At 54.3% G+C, this 19,885-nt stretch overlaps 9 protein-coding genes across 9 annotated transcripts; 6 read left to right on the top strand and 3 right to left on the bottom strand.

Moving 5' to 3' along the window:
• Nucleotides 1-2,033: 2,033 nt before the first annotated feature.
• On the top strand, nucleotides 2,034-3,050 carry UMAG_00050 (uncharacterized protein; the record flags this gene model as incomplete). Its single annotated transcript, XM_011387722.1, has 1 exon — nucleotides 2,034-3,050. The coding sequence occupies one exon, from the start codon at nucleotides 2,034-2,036 to the stop codon at nucleotides 3,048-3,050; it is 1,017 nt and encodes a 338-aa protein (XP_011386024.1).
• Nucleotides 3,051-3,922: 872 nt separating this feature from the next.
• UMAG_00049 (uncharacterized protein) lies at nucleotides 3,923-4,435 on the top strand (the record flags this gene model as incomplete). The annotated part of the gene is made up of 2 exons (XM_011387721.1): nucleotides 3,923-4,006; nucleotides 4,082-4,435. The coding sequence occupies 2 exons, from the start codon at nucleotides 3,923-3,925 to the stop codon at nucleotides 4,433-4,435; spliced, it is 438 nt and encodes a 145-aa protein (XP_011386023.1).
• A 287-nt stretch (nucleotides 4,436-4,722) lies between these two features.
• Nucleotides 4,723-5,472, bottom strand: UMAG_00048 (uncharacterized protein; the record flags this gene model as incomplete). Its single annotated transcript, XM_011387720.1, has 1 exon — nucleotides 4,723-5,472. The coding sequence occupies one exon, from the start codon at nucleotides 5,470-5,472 to the stop codon at nucleotides 4,723-4,725; it is 750 nt and encodes a 249-aa protein (XP_011386022.1).
• Nucleotides 5,473-6,048: 576 nt separating this feature from the next.
• UMAG_00047 (uncharacterized protein) lies at nucleotides 6,049-6,696 on the top strand (the record flags this gene model as incomplete). The annotated part of the gene is made up of 1 exon (XM_011387719.1): nucleotides 6,049-6,696. One exon carries the CDS (start codon nucleotides 6,049-6,051, stop codon nucleotides 6,694-6,696), a length of 648 nt encoding a protein of 215 aa, XP_011386021.1.
• Nucleotides 6,697-7,406: 710 nt separating this feature from the next.
• On the top strand, nucleotides 7,407-8,795 carry UMAG_00046 (uncharacterized protein; the record flags this gene model as incomplete). The annotated part of the gene is made up of 1 exon (XM_011387718.1): nucleotides 7,407-8,795. One exon carries the CDS (start codon nucleotides 7,407-7,409, stop codon nucleotides 8,793-8,795), a length of 1,389 nt encoding a protein of 462 aa, XP_011386020.1.
• A 141-nt stretch (nucleotides 8,796-8,936) lies between these two features.
• On the bottom strand, nucleotides 8,937-10,072 carry UMAG_00045 (uncharacterized protein; the record flags this gene model as incomplete). The annotated part of the gene is made up of 2 exons (XM_011387717.1): nucleotides 8,937-9,349; nucleotides 9,445-10,072. 2 exons carry the CDS (start codon nucleotides 10,070-10,072, stop codon nucleotides 8,937-8,939), a joined length of 1,041 nt encoding a protein of 346 aa, XP_011386019.1.
• A 594-nt stretch (nucleotides 10,073-10,666) lies between these two features.
• UMAG_10011 (uncharacterized protein) lies at nucleotides 10,667-11,998 on the top strand (the record flags this gene model as incomplete). The annotated part of the gene is made up of 1 exon (XM_011388299.1): nucleotides 10,667-11,998. One exon carries the CDS (start codon nucleotides 10,667-10,669, stop codon nucleotides 11,996-11,998), a length of 1,332 nt encoding a protein of 443 aa, XP_011386601.1.
• A 1,932-nt stretch (nucleotides 11,999-13,930) lies between these two features.
• UMAG_00043 (uncharacterized protein) lies at nucleotides 13,931-17,131 on the top strand (the record flags this gene model as incomplete). The annotated part of the gene is made up of 1 exon (XM_011387716.1): nucleotides 13,931-17,131. One exon carries the CDS (start codon nucleotides 13,931-13,933, stop codon nucleotides 17,129-17,131), a length of 3,201 nt encoding a protein of 1,066 aa, XP_011386018.1.
• A 246-nt stretch (nucleotides 17,132-17,377) lies between these two features.
• UMAG_00042 (uncharacterized protein) lies at nucleotides 17,378-19,627 on the bottom strand (the record flags this gene model as incomplete). The annotated part of the gene is made up of 1 exon (XM_011387715.1): nucleotides 17,378-19,627. One exon carries the CDS (start codon nucleotides 19,625-19,627, stop codon nucleotides 17,378-17,380), a length of 2,250 nt encoding a protein of 749 aa, XP_011386017.1.
• Between the last annotated feature and the right edge of the window lie 258 nt (nucleotides 19,628-19,885).

Here is a 19,885-nt window from a genome sequence, read left to right as displayed (position 1 = left end):
GTTTCGACTGCATGTTCATGGTGACGGGCCGGGGAATAGATTGGTATCAAGAGTTAGGGCGATGGACTTGTTTACCTCGTGCTGGTGCGTGCCTGGCCTGCGGTTAGAGGTAACGGAGAAAGGGACGGGCGGGAACTGCGGGACAAAGCTGGTTTCGGGGCAACTGCCAAGAAGTGCTTCACGCTTGCCTTGTGCGAGCTGTTGATTCGATGCAAATCAAGCAGTACGCTCCCGTGGGGACTGATCATTCGTATACGGGCAAATCGGAGGAGCGAGAGAGATGTCAGAATCCACGGCAGTTGAGCCAAGCGCAACACACCATCTACATCACCACCATGAATAATGAATCACGAATCGTGAATTGGAGACTTGGATGTTAACTACGTTAAGTTAGGTAAAGTTTTCAAATTTGTCACATGCATGCCTCGAGCTCCGGAAAGGAAAAGATCTTCTCTAGAGACTTTTCCATAAAACTATGAATAACAACTGCAAATCGTAAATCATACACGCAGCATTAACCCGAGTGAGTCGGTGCAGTACAGAGTTGAATATTTGTGGAGCCGCCTTTTTGTGGGCATAGGACGCGCCTACCACTGTATCAGACTTGAGAGTCGTGAGTCACTCGTGACTGAAACGAGCGCGAGAAAAAGGCCTTCTGAAAGCGCAAGGGGAAAAGTAGACTTGATGCATGCACCAGTTGACTGCATGAGGTTTCGAGCACGAACCGAGGCAGGCCAACCACCAAAAGCACATGCCCACTATCCAGCTCAAACATCCTGAGTGATATAATCGTGTTTTAACCCAACCTCGTCTCTATCCAATTGAATCCAGAGCGGAGATTGTGTCAAGCTGCAGGCGGTCGATTTAAGCGAAGCGCCTTGCAATGTGCCACATCCTCGATTGAGTTTCCTCGTCCTAGCGTCTAGAGTGTCGACAAGAGCATACTCGATTGACACTGCCATCAAGCTCACCTGCCCATTCTTTCAGCCAAGTCAGTTAAATAGATTCGTTCAGCTTGTTCAGCTAAATATCACTACGAGCGACCACGAAGCGTCGATTCAGCGGTGCTCCACGAACGTAGCGACCAGAAAACTTTTGTGCAACGTCGACAGGGGATCGACACAGCGCGAGAATTCGGCTACTGTGGTCGCAAGCGGGCAGCATGTTGTGCACACTTATGTCTTGATCGCGGAGCTACAAACTCCAAGGCATAGTAGCACTTGGCAGGTTGGTCGCTGTTGAGAGCCAGGTGAAACAAAGGCTGTCACCATCCCCTTTCGGATTTCTCGTCTCCTCTTGCTCCCTTGTTGCCTAAAATCCAGTCCATTGTTCCAGCTCGTCGCTGCCCTGCTTGGCGCTTGCACCACCCATACGTACGCGAGTCGTCCAAACCTTGAGAGGATGTGTGACCAGAGAAGCCGCTGTGACTTGTGACTTGGTAGGCTGTCGATGGATGCCGGTGTCTGCACTGCGGTTGGAGCCCCGTCAGCCAACTCTGTCTCACCACGTTATATCATACGTACCTCTCGCTTCCTCTCTGGCGCGAGAATAGTGTGCTGCGCGTCTGTTGACTTGCGCCCGAGTTTGCCTTGATTAGTCCATCCGCCTCCTCGTCCTCTGTGCATGTGCCTGCCAGGTTTGCATTCCTGCAAGAAGCTCCTCCTCCTCCGTTTCCTCTCCTCTCTTTGGCACTTGAACTTCTCCCTCTGCTGTGCTTTGCTGTGCCTCATCGCTAGCTGTTGTCCCTCGCCTGCTTGATTTGAGCTCTGTCCGCTTCCGTATCACCATCTACAACCATCGTCTTGATCATCACCACCATCCACCTCGTCTTTGCAATATTGGCGATCCGCACATACCTCGGTCACCTCATCCTCACCGCGACCCCGCTGGTCCTTGTACATCATCCATCCGCTCCGTGCGACTTGCACGTCGAGCCGTCTTCCCCCTTGAGCTCCCTACTCAGGTGCAACCTCCCGCCAAAACCTGTCTCTATCTAGCCTCGGGACACATCCACTGTAGGCACTTTTACCAACATGCGGATTGCGCCCGTCTTTATCATCTTTGTGGGCTTCCTTGCCATCGGCGCTTCGTTCATCCTGCAGCTGCTTGTCGCTCTTGGTCTGCCATACATCAAGGGGATCTACTTCCTCTACGTCCGATTTGCCGACCAATCCAGCTCGACGATCCTGCGCACTACGTTTGGTATCTGGTCGCAATGCTTTGAGCAAGGCGGGGACACGTTGTGCACACCCACCGGCCTGGGCTACCAACAGACGCTCAACGGTATCGACAACGCCATTGACCGATTCTTTGTCGACAAGCTACCCTATGCGCTGGTGCTGCAGCCCATCTCGGCTGGTTTGACCGGCGCTGCTGCCGGCGCTGCTTTCCTCCACCTCTGCACCAACACGTTCCTCTGGCCGCTGGCCGCACTCTGGGCTTCGTTCCTCACCATGGCGAGCCTGGTCATCGAGCTTGTCCTTTTTATCTTGGCGCGCAACAAGGCCAGAAGCTTCCAGAGCACTGGTTCGCTCTCGCCCATCGGTAGCGAGCTCGGCCCTGCCATCTGGATGCAAGTGGCTTCTCTTCCGCCCGTCTTTTTTGGCTTCATGATGCTTGCACTTGGCTGGTACCTCAAGCGCTCTAGTAGCAAAGACAACTACTATGACGACTACGAGCCTGCCCGTCCTGTCTATCCCGCCAACGACTATCCGGAGAAGGACTACTACCAACAGCCACAGCGTCCCATCAGCCGTGCCAGCCGCAGATCGCGCTACGACGACTACTACGAGCCGGACGACTCGCGCGTCTACGGCAACGTCGGTCGCCGAGAATCGCGTCGCAGCCGCCGCGATGTTGCTCCTGCAGACGACTACTATGATGATGAACCGCGCAACAGCCGCCGTTACAGCCGCAGGAGCTACGACGACCGTGCTCCTAGGAGAAGCTTTGGTGGCGATGCATACGGAAGCAGGACGCAGCTTGCTCCGGAACCTGCTGCTTACCGCGGCGGACGTTCGCGACGCTACAGCGAGCGCGGTGCTTACTAGAAGGCGGCTGACAAAATGACGCTGCTTTTGCTGTGACGGTTGATCTGCATTCCGCCTTCATCTACCAAACGCATTCCAACTCGCTGAACGACGCCAGAGGCATCCTCTGCTCCAACCTGACATACAAACCCGTCGCCGCCTTGGCGGCGTTGTAGTTTGCCGGTCATCTCACGTTCATTATTCAAGGATGTTTCCCGTTTCTCTTACCGCGCACTCCATCTTTCGAGCTCCTTTGAAGCAGATGCGATTGCTCGCGCCTACGTGCACACGCACAAGAACTCGACAACACACACACAAACACACACTCTTTTCTCTCTCGCTCCCGGAATCAGTTTCTCATTCTGATCGGCATCTCTCCCTGCGACGCTAGCTTTGTCATGTCGTTACGTCGTAGAACAACGTATGAGATGGACCGTTTTCTTCTTTCGGATAGGACCACGAGCCTTGAATGCTCTGCGCACCTTGTACATGTAGATGTAGCTTTTTTCTTCGAGGTTTTTGATTTTTGTCAAGCTCTGCGATTGTGATTGTGTGTGTTGTCGCATTTGTGTTTTGAATCTTGTCGACCGACGACCGTGGTGTTGACGCTTGCATGTTCGGGCTGACTGGTGAAGGTGCAAGACGTTGGAATCACAATGTGTTGGAGTTGCAATCACGAATCGTGAATCACGAATGGGTCGCGCAAATTCAAGTGGCTCTCGTGTGGGTTTGGGATGGACAAATTCGGACAAGTTTGAGCGGTTTTAGGAATCGGCTCAACGTGCGTGTGGATTTGTCTTAGCAACCACACATCTGGACGATCACCCAGGCGCGCATTACGGCTTGCGTATTGGAACAGAGGCGGTGGACGACGGAAATACAGCATAGCAAGCATGTCAAGGCTACACGAAGCGAGCCAGCCATTGATAGGAGACGGCAGCGAGCGCGCGAATGCCAGCGATGTCTCGGGAACAAAGGTAAGTTGACCGAATTACCTTGCAACGACCTCGACTGTTTTCGCTGACTCACACCTGTCGATTCCGATCTACCAGGTGCAAGCCACCAAGCTACGAGCGGCGATAAGCTCGATCGATCCGGTCAACGACATTTCTCGTATAGGCTCCATCCCATGCGCACGCGCGAGCTTGCTCATAGGCATGGCTACCGCCGCCGGAGTAGCAGGAATCAGCCTCGTCGCCGGCCGAGGCTTGCGGCGCGGCTTAAACTGGGGCGTCGGCTCGTTCTGTTTCGTCTCGTTGGCTAGCTGGGAAATGTGCAGGAGGAATCTCAAGGCCGAACAGATGAGAATCAAGACGGTCATCGAGAGTTACAAGAAGAGTAGCAGAGCGGGTCAGCCTAGCGTGACGGAAAGGGCATCGCTCGAGAAACAGCACCAGGAAACATGACAGAAGCTTGACGGCATGAGAAGCAGATATCGGTGCAGGTATACCTTAGGATCACGCGCGACAGACAAAACGATAGATGGTGTGGTTACTCCTTTTTCTTCACTGCCTACTTCATCATTACTGCCAGACAGGATCGCATCACCCTTGCAACATTACGCCACCGTTCACGACCCAGTTTGCACATCTCAAGCCATAGTCCAAACTGACGCACAAACGCCACTTGCGACTAAGGCAGAGGCCGCTGTTGCACATTAATCAAAAGTCACGCTACAACCGCTTCTGTACAGTCACTCGACGTTTTTCGAAGCTTCCTGTTGCTTTTGCTGCTCCTCCTGCTGTTGCTGCACCGCGAACTTAGCGCTGAGCAACTTTGCCGAGCAATTGCGAATGTTCTGCTCTGCCCTCTGAATGCCACCCTCCAACGCCCTCTTGTAAGCGGTTAGCGCCTCCTCGAGCTGTTCGCACGCTTCGAGCACCGCCGCCAAGTTGTACTGGATCTCGGGGTCTTCCGGTGTGATGCTCGCCGCCGTCTTGAGATGCGAGACGGCCAGATCTGGACGCGACGGTTTGCTCAGCACGTAGGCCGACGCCAAGTTGGTATGTGCGTCTGCAGATTCCGGAGCGAGCTCGAGCGACTCATTCCACGCTTCGATGGCGGCAGCAAGATCGCGGTCATGGTAGAGGCAGACGCCGAGGTTGAACAGCGCCGACGAATTCCGTTTGATAGAAAGGCTGCGTTGGTACGACTCTTTGGCACGAGCAAGATCGCCTGCTTCAAGATGCGTGGTGCCTTCCTCGAGGAAGCGTTGTGATTCCTCATCTGCTGGGTCGAGAGAGGATGATGTGGGGGTAGTAGAGGTAGCGTAGTGGCGCGAATGACCGAAGCTGACCATGCGTCTGCCAGATGAACATGTGCGAGCCGAGGCGGTCAGAGTTCGGGCAGAGGAGACGTTTTTGGAGATAGCGGAACGAGCAATCAGGGATATCGCTGCTTGATGCGCAGCGCTGCGGCTGAGACGTGATGCTGATGTCAGCATCATGTGCGAGTTTCGAACGTGAGGATGATTGAGAAAGATGATGATCAAAGCGACAGAGGTTGGTTGTTGCAAGCAAAGCACAATCAAAGTCAAAGTGAAGCAAGCACAAAGTGAAGGTGTAAAGGCTAAACGTGAATCACGAATGTTCCGATTCGCGACCTTTCTTCCTAAGAATTTTGGTAACTCGGCCGGAACCACGCGCCCCACTCACGACTTTTGTCGATACTTTTCAACAAGTCACGAGTTAGGGTTGACCTTGACCTCTCCACTCGACACTACTTTGCATGGCCTACCCGGGCATGTATGATGCCGTGAACCCACTCACCCATGATTGCTAGAACGTCGCGTCTGGCGTGCAGCGTCTCGGTACTGTCGCGCACAAGCCGCATGCTAGCGCATCAGCAGGCTTCCAACCACCCGGCACGATCCTTGACAGTCTCAGCCTCGCAGCAGAAAGCGGGTACGTCCGCAACCCAAGCACGTTTCCAGTCACAAGTGGGCGATACAGAGAGTTCGGTTGCCCGAGGCACGCGATATGAACATCTCTGCCGTGCGTTAATGAGCCAAATGTTTGGCATGGAGTTGGAGAGGACAGGTGGAGCAGGAGATCGTGGCATCGACCTTCGCGGATGGTGGCAGCTTCCACCAGCACCGACTTCCGCATTGGCATTGACATCGGTAACCCAACCACATCTACGGCGCCAAAGACGCATTCGCATCGTAGCACAGTGCAAGTGTCAAGACGAAGGAGGAAAAAAGATGGGTCCTGCTCTGGTTCGCGAGATGGAAGGTGTCATGTTTCGAGAATCGTCGGCCGTGTCCGTCTCGAAAGCGCATCGCGAAGTCACCCAAGCGACAGGCTCTGTTGCTGTTGATGAAGACGATGTTCCACTTGCCGGCATCATGCTCTCGTCATCGGGCTTCAGCAAGCAGGCGCTACTTCAGGTACGGTCAAGCAACGTCCCTCTTGCGGCGATGCATATCCTTGCTCAACACCACGCATCTTGCGCAGGTGCAGAACGAGATAATTCAGAAGCACTCGTACAGCGGTGTGTCTCCATCGTATGGAACGACCGCTTTGGCTCGCCTACACATGGCTTGCTCGAGGGTGGAATGGAAGTGCGTTGGATTAGGACTCTCTCACGACAAAAGAGCGCTGCGCAAGGCTCGATGGGAAGACCCGTAATTTACCAAGCTGGCAAACCGCTCTCGCTGAGCAAATGAGCCTAAATACTCAGTACCTTTGCTTTCCATGTCGATACGATACCAAACCAGATACAATTAGATACCCGCAGCTGAGATATTGAACCGATAAACCTCTGCATGTGTGCTTTGTGATCTGACAGGTCGGTGGTTGCTTCACCATAAAGCGACATTCAACGGCTTTCCAGAGGCACATGTGATAGGCAAGCTCCCAAGCAAACGTAGGAAGACGGCATTGCTCTTGGATGATGATGGCTTTGTGAGTTGAGAAGCGTGCAGCTCTAAAAAATGCATAGCCGCTGCGATGAGAGATGGCCACAGGCACGCTCGAGTGGTGAGTGGAGAAACCAAGACAATTTACGATCTGTGATCATCATCAGCCCGAAACGCAGAGCCGCAAACACCGACAAATCGCAAACACGAAACCTCGCACGTCATCCTCAGAGTCATCCAAAAGCGCATTTCGCATGTCGCCAGATTAACGATTCACGATTGCGGCATCGACTTATAGCCGTGTGCATGGTCCCGATATTGGAACGCTGCAACATGGACGGCAAACAAGCGTTGCCGTGAGCAAAAAAGGTTCTTGTGGGATCTTTTGCTATTCGCTTAGAACCTTGCTTATCGCCTCGATGCAGGTATATAGACCCTCCCTCTCTCGTTCGATCCGGCGTCTTATCTCGACATTCACAACACTACCCACTCAATCGCAAGCAGCAAAGCGCGTCAAGATGCCTTCGCACCAATCTACAAACGCGGCATGCGCTGACATGGACACGTCTCGATTCGTGTCTGGTCTCACACCGCCTCTCGTCGACTCGATCGATGCACTCAAGATCAGCAACTTTGTCCCCACTCGAAGTGGCCACCCTCCTCCTGGCTCGGTCCCGGAATCCATCCTGCCAGAGGGTGTCAAAAAACCGGCTTTGTTCCAAACGTTGACATTGCCCTTTGCTGCACCGGAACAGGCGGGTAAGATGACCTTCAAGAACCGCATCATTGTCTCTCCCATGTGCCAGTACTCTGCGAACAATGGTCTTCCTACTCCGTACCACATTGCGCATTTGGGATCGTTTGCCCTGCACGGTGTGGGAAACGTCATGGTCGAAGCATCTGGTGTTGAGCCAGAGGGGAGGATCACGCCTCAGGACCTGGGTATTTGGTCGGAACAGCATCGGGATGCACACAAGGCGCTGGTGTCGGTGCTCAAGTCCTTCACGGATGGTCTGGGTGTAGGGCTGCAACTGGCGCATGCGGGAAGGAAGGCCTCGGACTGGTCACCTTTCTACCGCGGAGAAAAGAAGCAAAAGTTTGTGACGCAGGAGGAAGGTGGCTGGCCGGATCGTGTCGTCGCTCCTTCGGCCATCGCATATGCGCAAGGTCACGTTACCCCTCGAGCTCTCACGACCGAGGACATCAACAAGTTGCAAGACAAATTCGTTCAGTCGGCACGATGGGCGTTTGAAGCTGGGTATGACTACGTCGAACTTCACAGCGCTCACGGATACCTGATGCACTCGTTCCTCAGCCCGTTGACCAATCAGCGTACCGACGAGTACGGCGGTAGCCTGGAGAACCGCGCTCGATTTCTGCTCAACGTTGCCCGTCGAATCCGCCAAGAATTCCCCAACAAGGGTCTCTGGGTGCGCGTCAGCTCCACCGACTGGGCCGACCAAGCGCACCAAGCCGACTCTTGGACCGTTGACCAGACGGTTGAACTCGCCAAGATGCTCCAAGAGGCTCGAGTCGACCTGCTAGACGTCAGCTCCGGCGGCCTGGTTCCATTCCAAAAAATCACCGTGGGAGCCGGATACCAGCTATTCGGAGCAAAAGCCGTTCGCGATGCTCTGGCCAAAATCGAACCCGACGCGTCCAAACGCATGCTCGTCGGGGCCGTGGGAATGATGGAAGGTTCCTACGATTCGCCCAACGGCCAAGACCGCAGCCAGATTGGCAAGTTGGCCGAGCAGTCGATTCAGAGCGGAGAGTGTGATGCGGTACTGTTGGCACGTGGATTGATGTCCTACCCAAGCTGGACCGAGGATGCTAGTGTAGCGCTGATGGGTACCAGGGCAGCTGGCAACCCGCAGTACCATCGCGTTCACGTGGCTAAGAAGTGATCTCAGCACGATAGGTGAAAAATAGAGCTGTTCTTGCACATTTCACACACTTCGTCCCGTCCGGAATGGAATGCAGGTGTTTATTCAGATCGGCTGAGATACAAGCCAAAAGTTTTGATGAGGTTGCGAAAGCGAAACGAATCAAAGTTTGTGCTTTCCCTTAGGAGGGAACTGTGGATCAGCACGGATGCGAACCACGGCCTTTCCCCACGTCTTTCTATCAGCCAGATCCTTCAATCCCTCCGGGACGCTCTCCAAACCTTCGTAGATGTGCTCAAACACGGTAGGCGTGACTTTTTTGGTCTTGAACATGTCGAGCAGTGCCTCCCAGGTCTCGCCGATCTTGTCTGGCTCGTTACGAACGTAGGCACCCCAGTGAACGCCTGTGACAGCGACGTTTTTGAGCAGGATGAGGTTGGCAGGGATCTTTTCGATGGTACCAGCAGCGAAACCAACGACAATGATACGCCCGTTCCAGGCGATCACCTTGAGCGAGGGGACGATCATTCCGACAGGATCGTAGACTACGTCTACGCCGTGACCTTCGGTGATTTCTGCACAAGTACACAAGGAAGCAGAAGCGAGACAAAGGGAAAGCAGTCAGCCAAGTGTATCAGTACGACTCAAATTGGATGTTGTGACTACTCACTCTTGACCTGGGCCTGCCAATCCTTGTCGCGGTAGTTGACGGCATAGTCAGCACCTCCGAATTGTTTGCATACCCGCAGCTTATCGTCCGAGCCTGCAGTTGCGATAACCTTTGCACCCATGGCTTTAGCGATCTGAATGGCGCAAATACCTACACCACCGGCACCCGCATGCACCAGCACCCACTCATCCGGCTGCACATCAGCCCTAAATTTGAGCGCAGCGTAACTCGTGGGCCAAGTGACGAAGAGACCAGCTGCCTGCTCGAGCGTGATTCCTTCGGGCACCTCCATCAGCTGCCAGTAGTCGGCTTTGGTCTTCTCACCATAGGCACCCTGCGCAGCGCCAAAGACGCGCGTCTTGCCTGGGATGAAATCGCAGCCTTCGGGGATGGGAGAGTCTTTGGAGATAATGCCTGCCATCTCGACACCGGGTACGTATGGATGAGGAGTCTTGACCTGGTATTTTCCCTGAACAGCGAGGATGTCAAAGAAGTTGAATGCGGCAGAGTGGACGTCGACGAGCACCTCGTTGGATCCTGCGGTCACCTTGGGCTCGGGCGCATCGTTTACCAGCGTCGATAGTAGCTCAGACGGAGCAATATCTTTGTGTAGGTAGAAGGCCCTCATGATGATCGGACGCGGGGGCTGAATGTGATGATTGAGATGGTGAGGAGAGACAAACGACGAGCGAAGAACAATCACTCGTGAATGTCACCCCACTCGTGCACCATGCAGCCGGCTCAGTCGTGAGTATGATGCAGGTCTCTATCTAGACATTTAGAGCCGGTCTCCGGCTTCTAGCTGCCCGTACATCCTCGTGCCCCTCAAGGCTGTGGCCCTGCGCCTCACCTGTGCCTCACGCGTCCCTAGCCCACGTCTACTTGTTTGCATGTTAGACCTGTTCTTGGCTTCCTGATCGAGTAATGCGGGGTTTTCGGCCGTGAATATTCGTGATTCCCGAGTATTTACGATTGTCATTAATAAGCAATCACGAATCTCTGGTTGTGGAGGCTTTCTGGCTGACTGACTTAGCAATAAAAAAAGAAGAAAGGAATGCTTACACGCGTGACGGTTCGATTGGACCCTTCACACTTTCATTTGTGGCACAGACTTGCCACCGACACTCACAACTCGCGTTCAGCGAATGAAATCAAGAAAGACGAGCGGCTGTGCCTTTCTCTCTCCTCCTCATCACGGCCATTCTATTTGAAGCAGCAAGAGATGTTGGCGTTGGCTCACATGGCCTCGCCACAGACGAAAAAGGCGTCTGTGGTGGTCCAGCCTGGTGGCTATCCATTCAGTCTGCCATGTGGTTCCAAGTTGACCATTGTGGTCTCCCATGAGAGAACCTCGTTGGAGGCTACCAAGACCAACACCAGCGACGAACCGACGCAACGTGTTAGGCACGTGATCAAGCTTTCCTCGCACAGTCCGCACGAATGGATCGATACCAAGAGCACGTTTGTGGTGGTCTCGCCGTGTCCACCGTATGCTAGCGCAGCCGCAGAGCCAGATACCAACAGCTTTGCGTTCCGAGCCCAACGCTGTGCTCAAGGCTCGCTGCAGTTATCGTCGGAGGAAGGGGTGATCGACTCGAGCCGTATCTGGAATTGGGTCAATGTGTTCTTTGCTCTGTGGCCGCAACAGGAACATATGCTTTTGTGCACTGAAGGCCTACCAGCTTCGGTCATATCCTTTTTGGTCACGTCAAAGCTCGCTATTCTGGACCCTTTGACTCTGTCGCCATTCCCGAGGCAGAATGGCAAGATGTCCGTGCATACTGGACGTCTACTCGTGTCGCGCGCTGCTTTTTGGCAGGGGCTTGGGTCGCCAACCGATGGGTTCGCACCATGGGTGCTGCCTCTGGCGGATGCGGCTATACGTACTGCTCTGACGTCGTCGAATGCAGAGATGGTTGCTTCTCCGCTGGCAGTACCGTTCAAGCCGCCTCCGTCGGCAGGTCCGATCTACTCGCGCTTCATTCCAGGTCTGGACTCTCACCTTACCTTTCGGATCGCCTCATCGACCAACGCCAAGGATGTTGACCTCATCACGGCGTGGCACGATACCGATCGCGTCAACGAGGGTTGGAGACAACGCTGCAGTCGTGAAGAGCAGCTTGCTGGGATGCAAAAGGGCGAACAGAACGCGCACTGCCTTGGTCTGATCGGCGAGTGGGACGGAGAAGCGTGGGGCTACGTCGAGATCTACTACTCGAAGCACTCGAACCTGATCGACTTTTACACGGCTGGGCGGCACGATCGAGGGTTTCACGCGCTGGTAGGTGATGAGCGCTTCCGTGGTCCACACAGGGTGAGGTCATGGATGGGAAGCTTGGTACATCTCATGTTCTTACTGGATCCCTCGACGACGCAGTGCGTGTCGGAACCTCGATTGTCCAACACCAAGATGATCCAATACGAGATGATGGTAGGTGGCAATGTGGAAAAGTGGATCGATTTTCTTCACAAGCGGGCGGCGCTGGTACAATTTAGCAAGGAGAGGTTCTTCCAGTTGTGTCCGTTGGAGCCTCTGCCAGAACACCTGGCGTAGATGATGATGCAGTGGGCAGTGGCTAGATGCTGAACTTGAAGATAATGCGACTATCCGCAATACAGGCCATGGATCATGGTGAAGACAGGCTGTGTGATTCTATCGCATATGAAGCGCAATCACGAATCACGAATCACGAATGGGTCGGATTGTCGGCAGAAAATAGAGGACCGCTAGCAGCACCGGGCATCCGTCGATGCATATTTGTATCGGCTGCGCGGATTCATGCTTGCGAACGTGACTGCGAATGTCGGAGCAAGGAACACGTTTACGAGAGCACCATCGCCATACGAAGTCAAGCGAGCTTCAGGGACGTCCGAGATCGTGTTCTGATTGCGTGCTCGCAAAGCGGACGCAGGGGACGCGAGCTTGGCGCAAGTCACAATTTGGGTTAACAAACCCAATTAATTACCAAGAAGCACAGGATCGGCAATCACAATCACAGAATCACGGTTCATGAATTTTAGCGGCGCAGGCACGCTCTGACTGGAACCAACACAGTGCTTCGTGCCTCAAAGTCGTCGAATGGGCGATAACAATTGCACAGAACGCATGACTTGGAAAGCTCGAGAAACTAGAGAAGGTTGACCACGACATTGGAGTTGAGCGGAGCACACTTTGATAGTATGGAAGCCTTGCAATCCCGGCGACGTTGGTTGTAGCAACGATCCGTCATGCGTCACAGCATCACTGGGTGTGATGTGAATCCGTGATGTACTGTAAATCCGGAAGCTTGGGCGCAACAAAGCCAATCAAAGTGCCGAGAAAAGATGATGCAAGCTCAGCCAAATAAAACCACTGCGGATCACATTCATTTGACTATGGTTCTCGTCACTGTCAAGCATAGACAGACGGCAGGCTCGCCGCAGGAACCGGTTGGGTGACAAGTGACGTGTGATTTTGACTTTCGAGTCTGTCATGAGTTTTGCTTTTCGTTTTCTGGGTCTGGGAACGCACGACGTCAACTCTGGACAGTCACCACTGAGCGAATCGTGAATCATGAAATCGTATCCGGACCAAGACACGAGACGTGAGAGGACAACGAATCGCAAACGAACCACAAAACAGGTTAAGAATCAGAATCGTGATTCACGAATGTGAATTCTTCTCGCAACTCGCGCTCGTGACTTGGGATTTCGTAATTCATGATTGGCTTGTGATGAGCGTGGGCAAAAGCCAAAACTTCCGACTCGCGAACTGTGAGGTACGTACAAAAAAACTCACCACTCGCGACTCATGACTGTCAATTTGCCAATTTGCCAATTTGCCAATTTGCCAATTTTGCATCCGTGAACCAAAAACTCAGCCACCATCGCACCGTGCACGTTGACGTTGACAAGCTCTGTGCGTCAAATGAACATTGTGTCTTTGACTCTTTGTTGTTAGTTATTCGTGATTGTTTTGGTCTTGGTCGTCGTCGTCGTCGTCGTCGTTCATTGATCGCCGTCACTACTGTCTCACTCTGGCTCCACACCTCGCATTTTCTCAAATCTTGTATTCACATGACGGCTTGCTCGCTCCTCGTGGCCACCTTGCATCAAGCGACATGACTGCTGGGTTCGACCGCCGTTTCGGTCGTCCAACGTGTCCTCCGTCGCACCACCATTGACGCTCTGTGCGTCGATCGTTTCTTCTCGTCCTATCCTTCTTGTATTCCCTTCCACTCTCATAGCTATCTCTCTGCCTCGTTTGACCCTGAACCGATCGCTCTGCTGCGACAACACAACGCACCTACTTGGCACCTACCCTCATCGAGCCTTCACAGTCCCCTCCTCTGGCTAAAACTGAGAACGAGATTGCTCCCCATCGTGTTAAACCCTCTTCGAGCTTCCGTCCTCATGCCAACGGTTTAGCAATCATCTTTGTACCTCTCTTCGGCTTCGAAGTGCAAAACCTGCCACCCCTCCCTGACTATCCATTCCCGCGCCAAAGATGGAGCACAACTCATCCAGAGCATTCGGTGCGCAGGCAGGTCTGTCATCTTCATCTGCAAGCTTGCATCCGTCTACCATCAACCTGGCTGTGCCCGTTGACAACAATGCTGACCCGCCTCGGATCCAGAAACGTCCACGTCGCACACATGCTCGTCGTTCGTGCAGCATGTGTCAGCAGCGCAAGGCAAGGTGCGAACTTCCTGACCTCGAGGTGCCCTCCAGCTCCTTGCCTCTTCCTGACCACCAGGCATGTCACCGATGCAGAACGCTCCAGATTTCGTGCATTGTCGACGACGCCAACAAAAAGAAGCCGAAAAAGTTCGCCAACCAACTCAGCACCCCTCGGCCGCCGACCTCGTCCAGAAACCGGGCTCCTCTCTCTACTCATCCTCCTTCCATGCGAAAGTCTTCCACAACTTCGTCCATCTCATCTTCGCTGTACAATGCCAACGGTGTCAATGGTGCTGACAGCACCAGTACAACCAGCCTTTTAGCTTCGGACGTCCCACCTGTCGATGTCAATCACCTCAAACTCGCCGGTGGTCGCGTCTTTGGCGATCAGATCATCTATCCAGCCGAAGCTCGACTGGCTCCCAGAACGCCCGACTCATCCTCGGACGAAGACGACGCAACATCTGTCCCTTCTGCCTCTCGCCAACCCGATCCAACCAACCCGTGGACCGCATCGGCCGGCCCCGAAGCTCACATCAAAACGCAAGAACGTAATCCCCGAGACTCGGCCAACATCGACACCTGGGAACGATTTTCCACCCGGAGTCGTCCTCTCACACTTCTCACCGAGCTTGTCCCACGCCAGAATCGTTTTGCGTCCAAAGTGTTCCGTCTCGTATCGGCGCGAGCCACCATTGAAACCGATGTCAGCGAGATAGTCTCGGATGAAAAGTCCAAGCAGCTCAGCGACTGGTGCGAGTCCAACCTAACGCTCTGGATGCCCCACATCTCCAACGCCTACCAGGTCCGCCAAGAGGCGAAACAAGGCAAGCAGACTCTCTCGACCCAACTCCTGGAACAAGTGCTCTACGTGATCGCCATGCAGCACATTCGCGATCCCAAAGACGATGTCTTGCGCTTCTCTGTCACCCGCTTTGTCATTCGAGATCTGGCACGTGTCATGATCACGTCCCCTCGCTCCAGCAAGGCCGTCGAGGCTCTAGAATTGCTCGCCCTCTTTCCCGTCGATGTCTCGGCCATCCCCGGTCCCTCGCGCAACCGCATCCGCTCCGATTCGCAGATCAGCGCCGCGGAACGCTTTGCACGTTCGGTTCGACTCGACCGCGTCGCTTTGACCGCCGCTGCTCCGTACTCGTTTTTCACATCCTCTAATCAGCTCGACGACTTTGAGACCAAACGTACAGCCATGGCATGGGCTAGCGTCAAGACGTGGTACAATTGCTTCACTCTTGGCGACGATGAACTCTACGAGAGCATCGACATTCGTTATTTCTCTGACGATTGGAGCCGTTCGCTCATTTTACCTACTCAAGAGTTACCTACTCAAGAGCCCCTCGCAACTGACGAACTGGCTATGGAGAACGAGCTGTTTGCGCAAAGACGCTGGTCTACGAAGCGTGGCATCGGCAGCACTGGCCTTGCTATGCGCTGTCTTGCCATGAGGCATCTACTCGTCGCATTTGATGCCATCAATAAGTGTTCCATCCGCGATCTTGAGTCCGAACGCCTCGCTTCTGTGTCGACGACCTTAGACGACTACGTGCATCAGGTGACAGAGGTTGACAATGAACTCCAGCGACGCCTTATCGACGGAAAACATGGCAGCAACCTCCTCCGAACTTGGCTTACCATCGAGACCACTGCTGGCCACCTTCTCGTGCTGAGTGCCGGCATCTTTCGCGGACTAGGCATCGATAAGAAGGAGAATGTCCCTGGACACGAACTTGCCTTGCTTATCCGTGGAGAGATTGCCTCGCCAGAGCTACGAGCATTTCTCTCGCGATACGGCGAGCATCTGATTTTGGCCGCCGAAAAAGTTCTCATCAATATAAGCACGCTCTGCCGAGACGCGAGGGCAGCAAAGACGGCACCCATCAGTGGTAAAGGTGAAAACGAGTGTGATCCTACCTCAAGCCGATGGATGGTGGAAGGCCAATCGCGCACTGTGCTTCCAATGATCAATGTATGCGGGTATGCGCTTGAGGCTGCCTTCAACGCCATAGAGATGCACGCTACCATGTTTAAGCTGTGGAAGGCACCACCCAAGCGTTCAGACTCTTGGCAGCTCGTCTTTTCGAATCTTGTCGCCGCCATGCTCTCGCTGGATCCCAGTGGTTCGATCCAGAGCGGCAGCATTCCCGCCACGTGTGCTTACATTCTGCAAGGCATGCTCAAGGTGATTGTCGCCTGGACTGACTGCAGCCGGAAAAAGGACCATCAGAGGTGCACCAAGTCCACGTCGGTAAATACGTCGTCTGATGATCCTGCACGTCGAGACCCAGGGAGCCGCGACGGCCATCAACAACAGCAGCCAGGCGTAAGGCCACACCCCGGTGCTGCATCCAACCTGGAGCGCTACCCGACCTTGCTCAAGGATGATGGTGCATCGCGCAGAAGCTTTGATGCCATGCAAGCCGACAAAATGGGCGCGACCTCGTCTCTGCCCAGACCGCCTGGCGCGTCCCGACCGACCTCTGATGCGGCGTCGTCGTTTAGTACGACAGCGTCTATGTTCGAAGCGGAGGCGCCAAATTCGTATCAATCCAGACATGCTCGCGGCGAAAATGGGGTGCAGCAATCTGGTCCTGATGCAACGGAATCGCTTGCGGCTGCATTGGCATCCAGTGGAAGTGTTAGAGCTGACAGCGTTGGCACACCCTTGTATCCGCATCAGTCGCAAGCGCTGCAGTCGCAACAAGGCAGCTTTTTCACGCCTTACGCAGCAGGCCATCCGAATTCGTCGACGCTCGGCGCATCAGGCTCGTCCAATGCATCGTTGCACACAAACACACCGCCTCCTTACTACGACGGCCTCAGCAACCGCATTAACATGATCGATAGCGCCAGCCACACGTCGACGTTCAGCCTAGCAAATCGAACCAGCGCCAACATGGACATGCAGCATTCGGCCGCGGCGTACGACTCGCTCGACTTTATCTTGAATGATGTCCTTGTTTCGTCTGAGTGGTCTGGTATACTGCACGATATTTGGCGCACGGATGTGTAAGGAAGAATTCCCTGGGAATACAGTACATGCGTGATTTACTTGAACCATGCGAAAGCATGTGTAAGTCATGTCGTCAATTTGTTATCGTGAAGCACATGTCACATGCTCTTAATTGGATTGTGGATTGTGGATCTCTAGAAGAAATTTGCTGATTCTATTCGTGATCTACGATTCGTGATTCGTGGTTGTTGTCTCAAGTGATGCATGGTGGAGAGCAAAGAGTCTTGCTTTTGCACGCGTGTGGGCTCAGCAATCCGGGATGGCAACGGGTACCTTGACTGCAGTAGCCAATCCGCCCAAGCTCGTCTCCTTGTAGCTGGTATGCATGTCTCTGGCTGTTTCGCGCATTGCGGTGATGGCATCGTCGAGGCTGACCGAGTGTTTTCCGTCGCCTGCGAGCGCAAGTTGGGCAGCAGTGACCGCCTTGACAGCGCCGAGCGCGTTTCGTTCGATGCACGGGATCTGGACCTGGCCATTGAGCGGATCGCACGTCAAGCCAAGATTGTGCTCTATGCCGATCACGCTAGCCTGGAGCACCTTCTCAGGACTACCGCCCAGCACGGCGACAAACCCAGCGGCTGCCATCGCGGTGGCTACCCCGACTTCGGCCATACACCCGCCTTCGGCAGCAGATAACGTAGCACCACGTTTGAAGAGCATACCAATGGCGGAAGCGGTGAGCAGAAAGTTGGTCAGGTCGCGCACGGGATCATCGTCAAAGATGAACTCGAAGCAGTATTTGAGCACTGACGGCAGAACGCCAGCGGCGCCATTGGTGGGCGCGGTCACGATGCGCCCACCCGCGGCGTTCTGCTCGTTGGTAGCGATCGCGTAGCACGTCAGATAGTCGATTGCGGGAAAGTTGGTGCGGCGCGGTGGACACGGCATGATGGCGTGGTTGAAGTTGCCGATCATGCGCGTGCGCAGCTTAGGCGTGCTCAGATCGAGCGACGTCGACTGTGTACGTTTGACAGGTGCAGTGGAATCAATCCCCGGTGCGCCATCATCCAGCTTGGCATACCCTGCCCCTCCACCGTGGAGCGAAGCTCCGCCGCGATAGACACCCCTCAACAGCCGCGCATACAACTGCGGCGCCCTCCTTCTCACCGCCAGCGGGCCCGGCAATATTTTTTCCTCATTTTCAACACCTGCCCTGATGCACTCGTCCATCGTAGTCCAAATCTTGACCAGCTTCTCATGCACCACCTCGGGCGGATTCCACGTCAGTTCATTTTCGTACACCACTTGTGCGATCGTCAGGTTGCGCGTCTTGCATTGTCGCAGCAAGCTAGCCGCGTTGTGGAACGGGAATGGCGGGCCTGTCGCGGGTCGCGATGTGAGCTTTTCCGGCGAGTGCGATTCGGGCGTCGTGGAGGGCACGCATGCAGAGTTAGAATCAAGCGCCGGGGTTGGAGCTTCTACTTGAGGCAAGAGTCCTTCGACGGTGGGCGCGGACCCAGCTCGACGTGCAGCTTCGGCGTCACTACGACGAATCTGTTTGTAGAACACGTTTTCACCCCAGTCGATAGGATGCGCCGAGACCTCGAGTGTCTCGTCGTGCAGTGGCGTAGCAGCAGTCGAATGGCTATGCTTGACATCCTTGACATGTTCCATCTCGGGCTTGGCTTTGGACAAGGTCGCAGACGACGATGGCGTAGCAAGCGCGCCATTGACTACAAATCCGCCTCCGACCGAGTAATAGTCGTTGGTGGCGAGCATCTCTCCATCACTGTCAAACACGCTCATCCTTATCCCGTTGGAGTGATGAGGCAGCACCTGACCAAACATCCACTTGAGATCTCGATCATAATCGAAATCGATCATCTTTCCCTTCGTGATCGGCTTTCCAGAATCTGTGGTTCCTTCACCCAGCGTTTTGAAGAGGTTTTTGCCAAGATAGAGTTTCTTTGCCTGCTTGATCTCTTCGAATCGAACCGGAACCGAAGGAGGATCGACGGTTTCGCAGTCATCGCCCTCAAGACCGCCCAGCAGCGCTTGTGGTGTCATATGCCCTGCACCTGTCAGAGCAAGCGACCCGTAGAGGTTGATCTTGATTGTGTGTACGCGATCGAGCAGATCCATGTCGGCCAGGTCTGAGACGAAGATAACACCAGCACGCATTGGACCAACAGTGTGAGAGGAAGATGGGCCAATGCCGACGGAGAACAGATCGAAGGTGGAAATGACGGCATGCTCGGTCTCGCTCGCTTCGCTTGGTGCTGGATCGTTCTGTGCGGCTGCAGCCTCTACTGTCGAGGCCGAAGTTTTTGTGGTGTGCAAAGATCGTACATGACGAGTTGCATGCCTTGAGCCGTCGGGGCAAGTGGTACGGGTGTGGGCCAGCACAGATGGGGCAATGAGGGAGTGAGCCTGCGAAATCGTACAGTTTTTTCGATGCGCGATGCAAGTGTGAATAGCAAGGCTGCTTTGAGCTGCCGTAGCCGTACATCTGGGAGTACGCAGCAACAGAGATGCAGATGACCCTATCCGCAACATGATGGGCACTTGCTGACCGATAACCCGAACACGATTCCGGCAAGAATTGCGATCCGTATGATTCGAAAAGGGAGCTCAGCCTCACGTCTCTTTCAAACGATGGTGGTGATGATCAGAAAGATGGCAGGTGGTCCTGCGTGATACAAATAAAGCCAGCCGTTGTGCCCCCACCGTTGGAGCAAAGCCCCAAGATAAGAAAGATCAACACTCACGACTTTTTGTGACAGCTGCAAGGCGTGTTCTTTTCCGCCGAGACAA

This window comes from Mycosarcoma maydis, chromosome 1 (genome assembly GCF_000328475.2).
Source record: "Mycosarcoma maydis chromosome 1, whole genome shotgun sequence".
Classification (NCBI taxonomy): domain Eukaryota; kingdom Fungi; phylum Basidiomycota; class Ustilaginomycetes; order Ustilaginales; genus Mycosarcoma; species Mycosarcoma maydis.
Note: the sequence above shows the minus strand (reverse complement) of the source record. Positions and strands in the feature narration are given on the sequence as shown.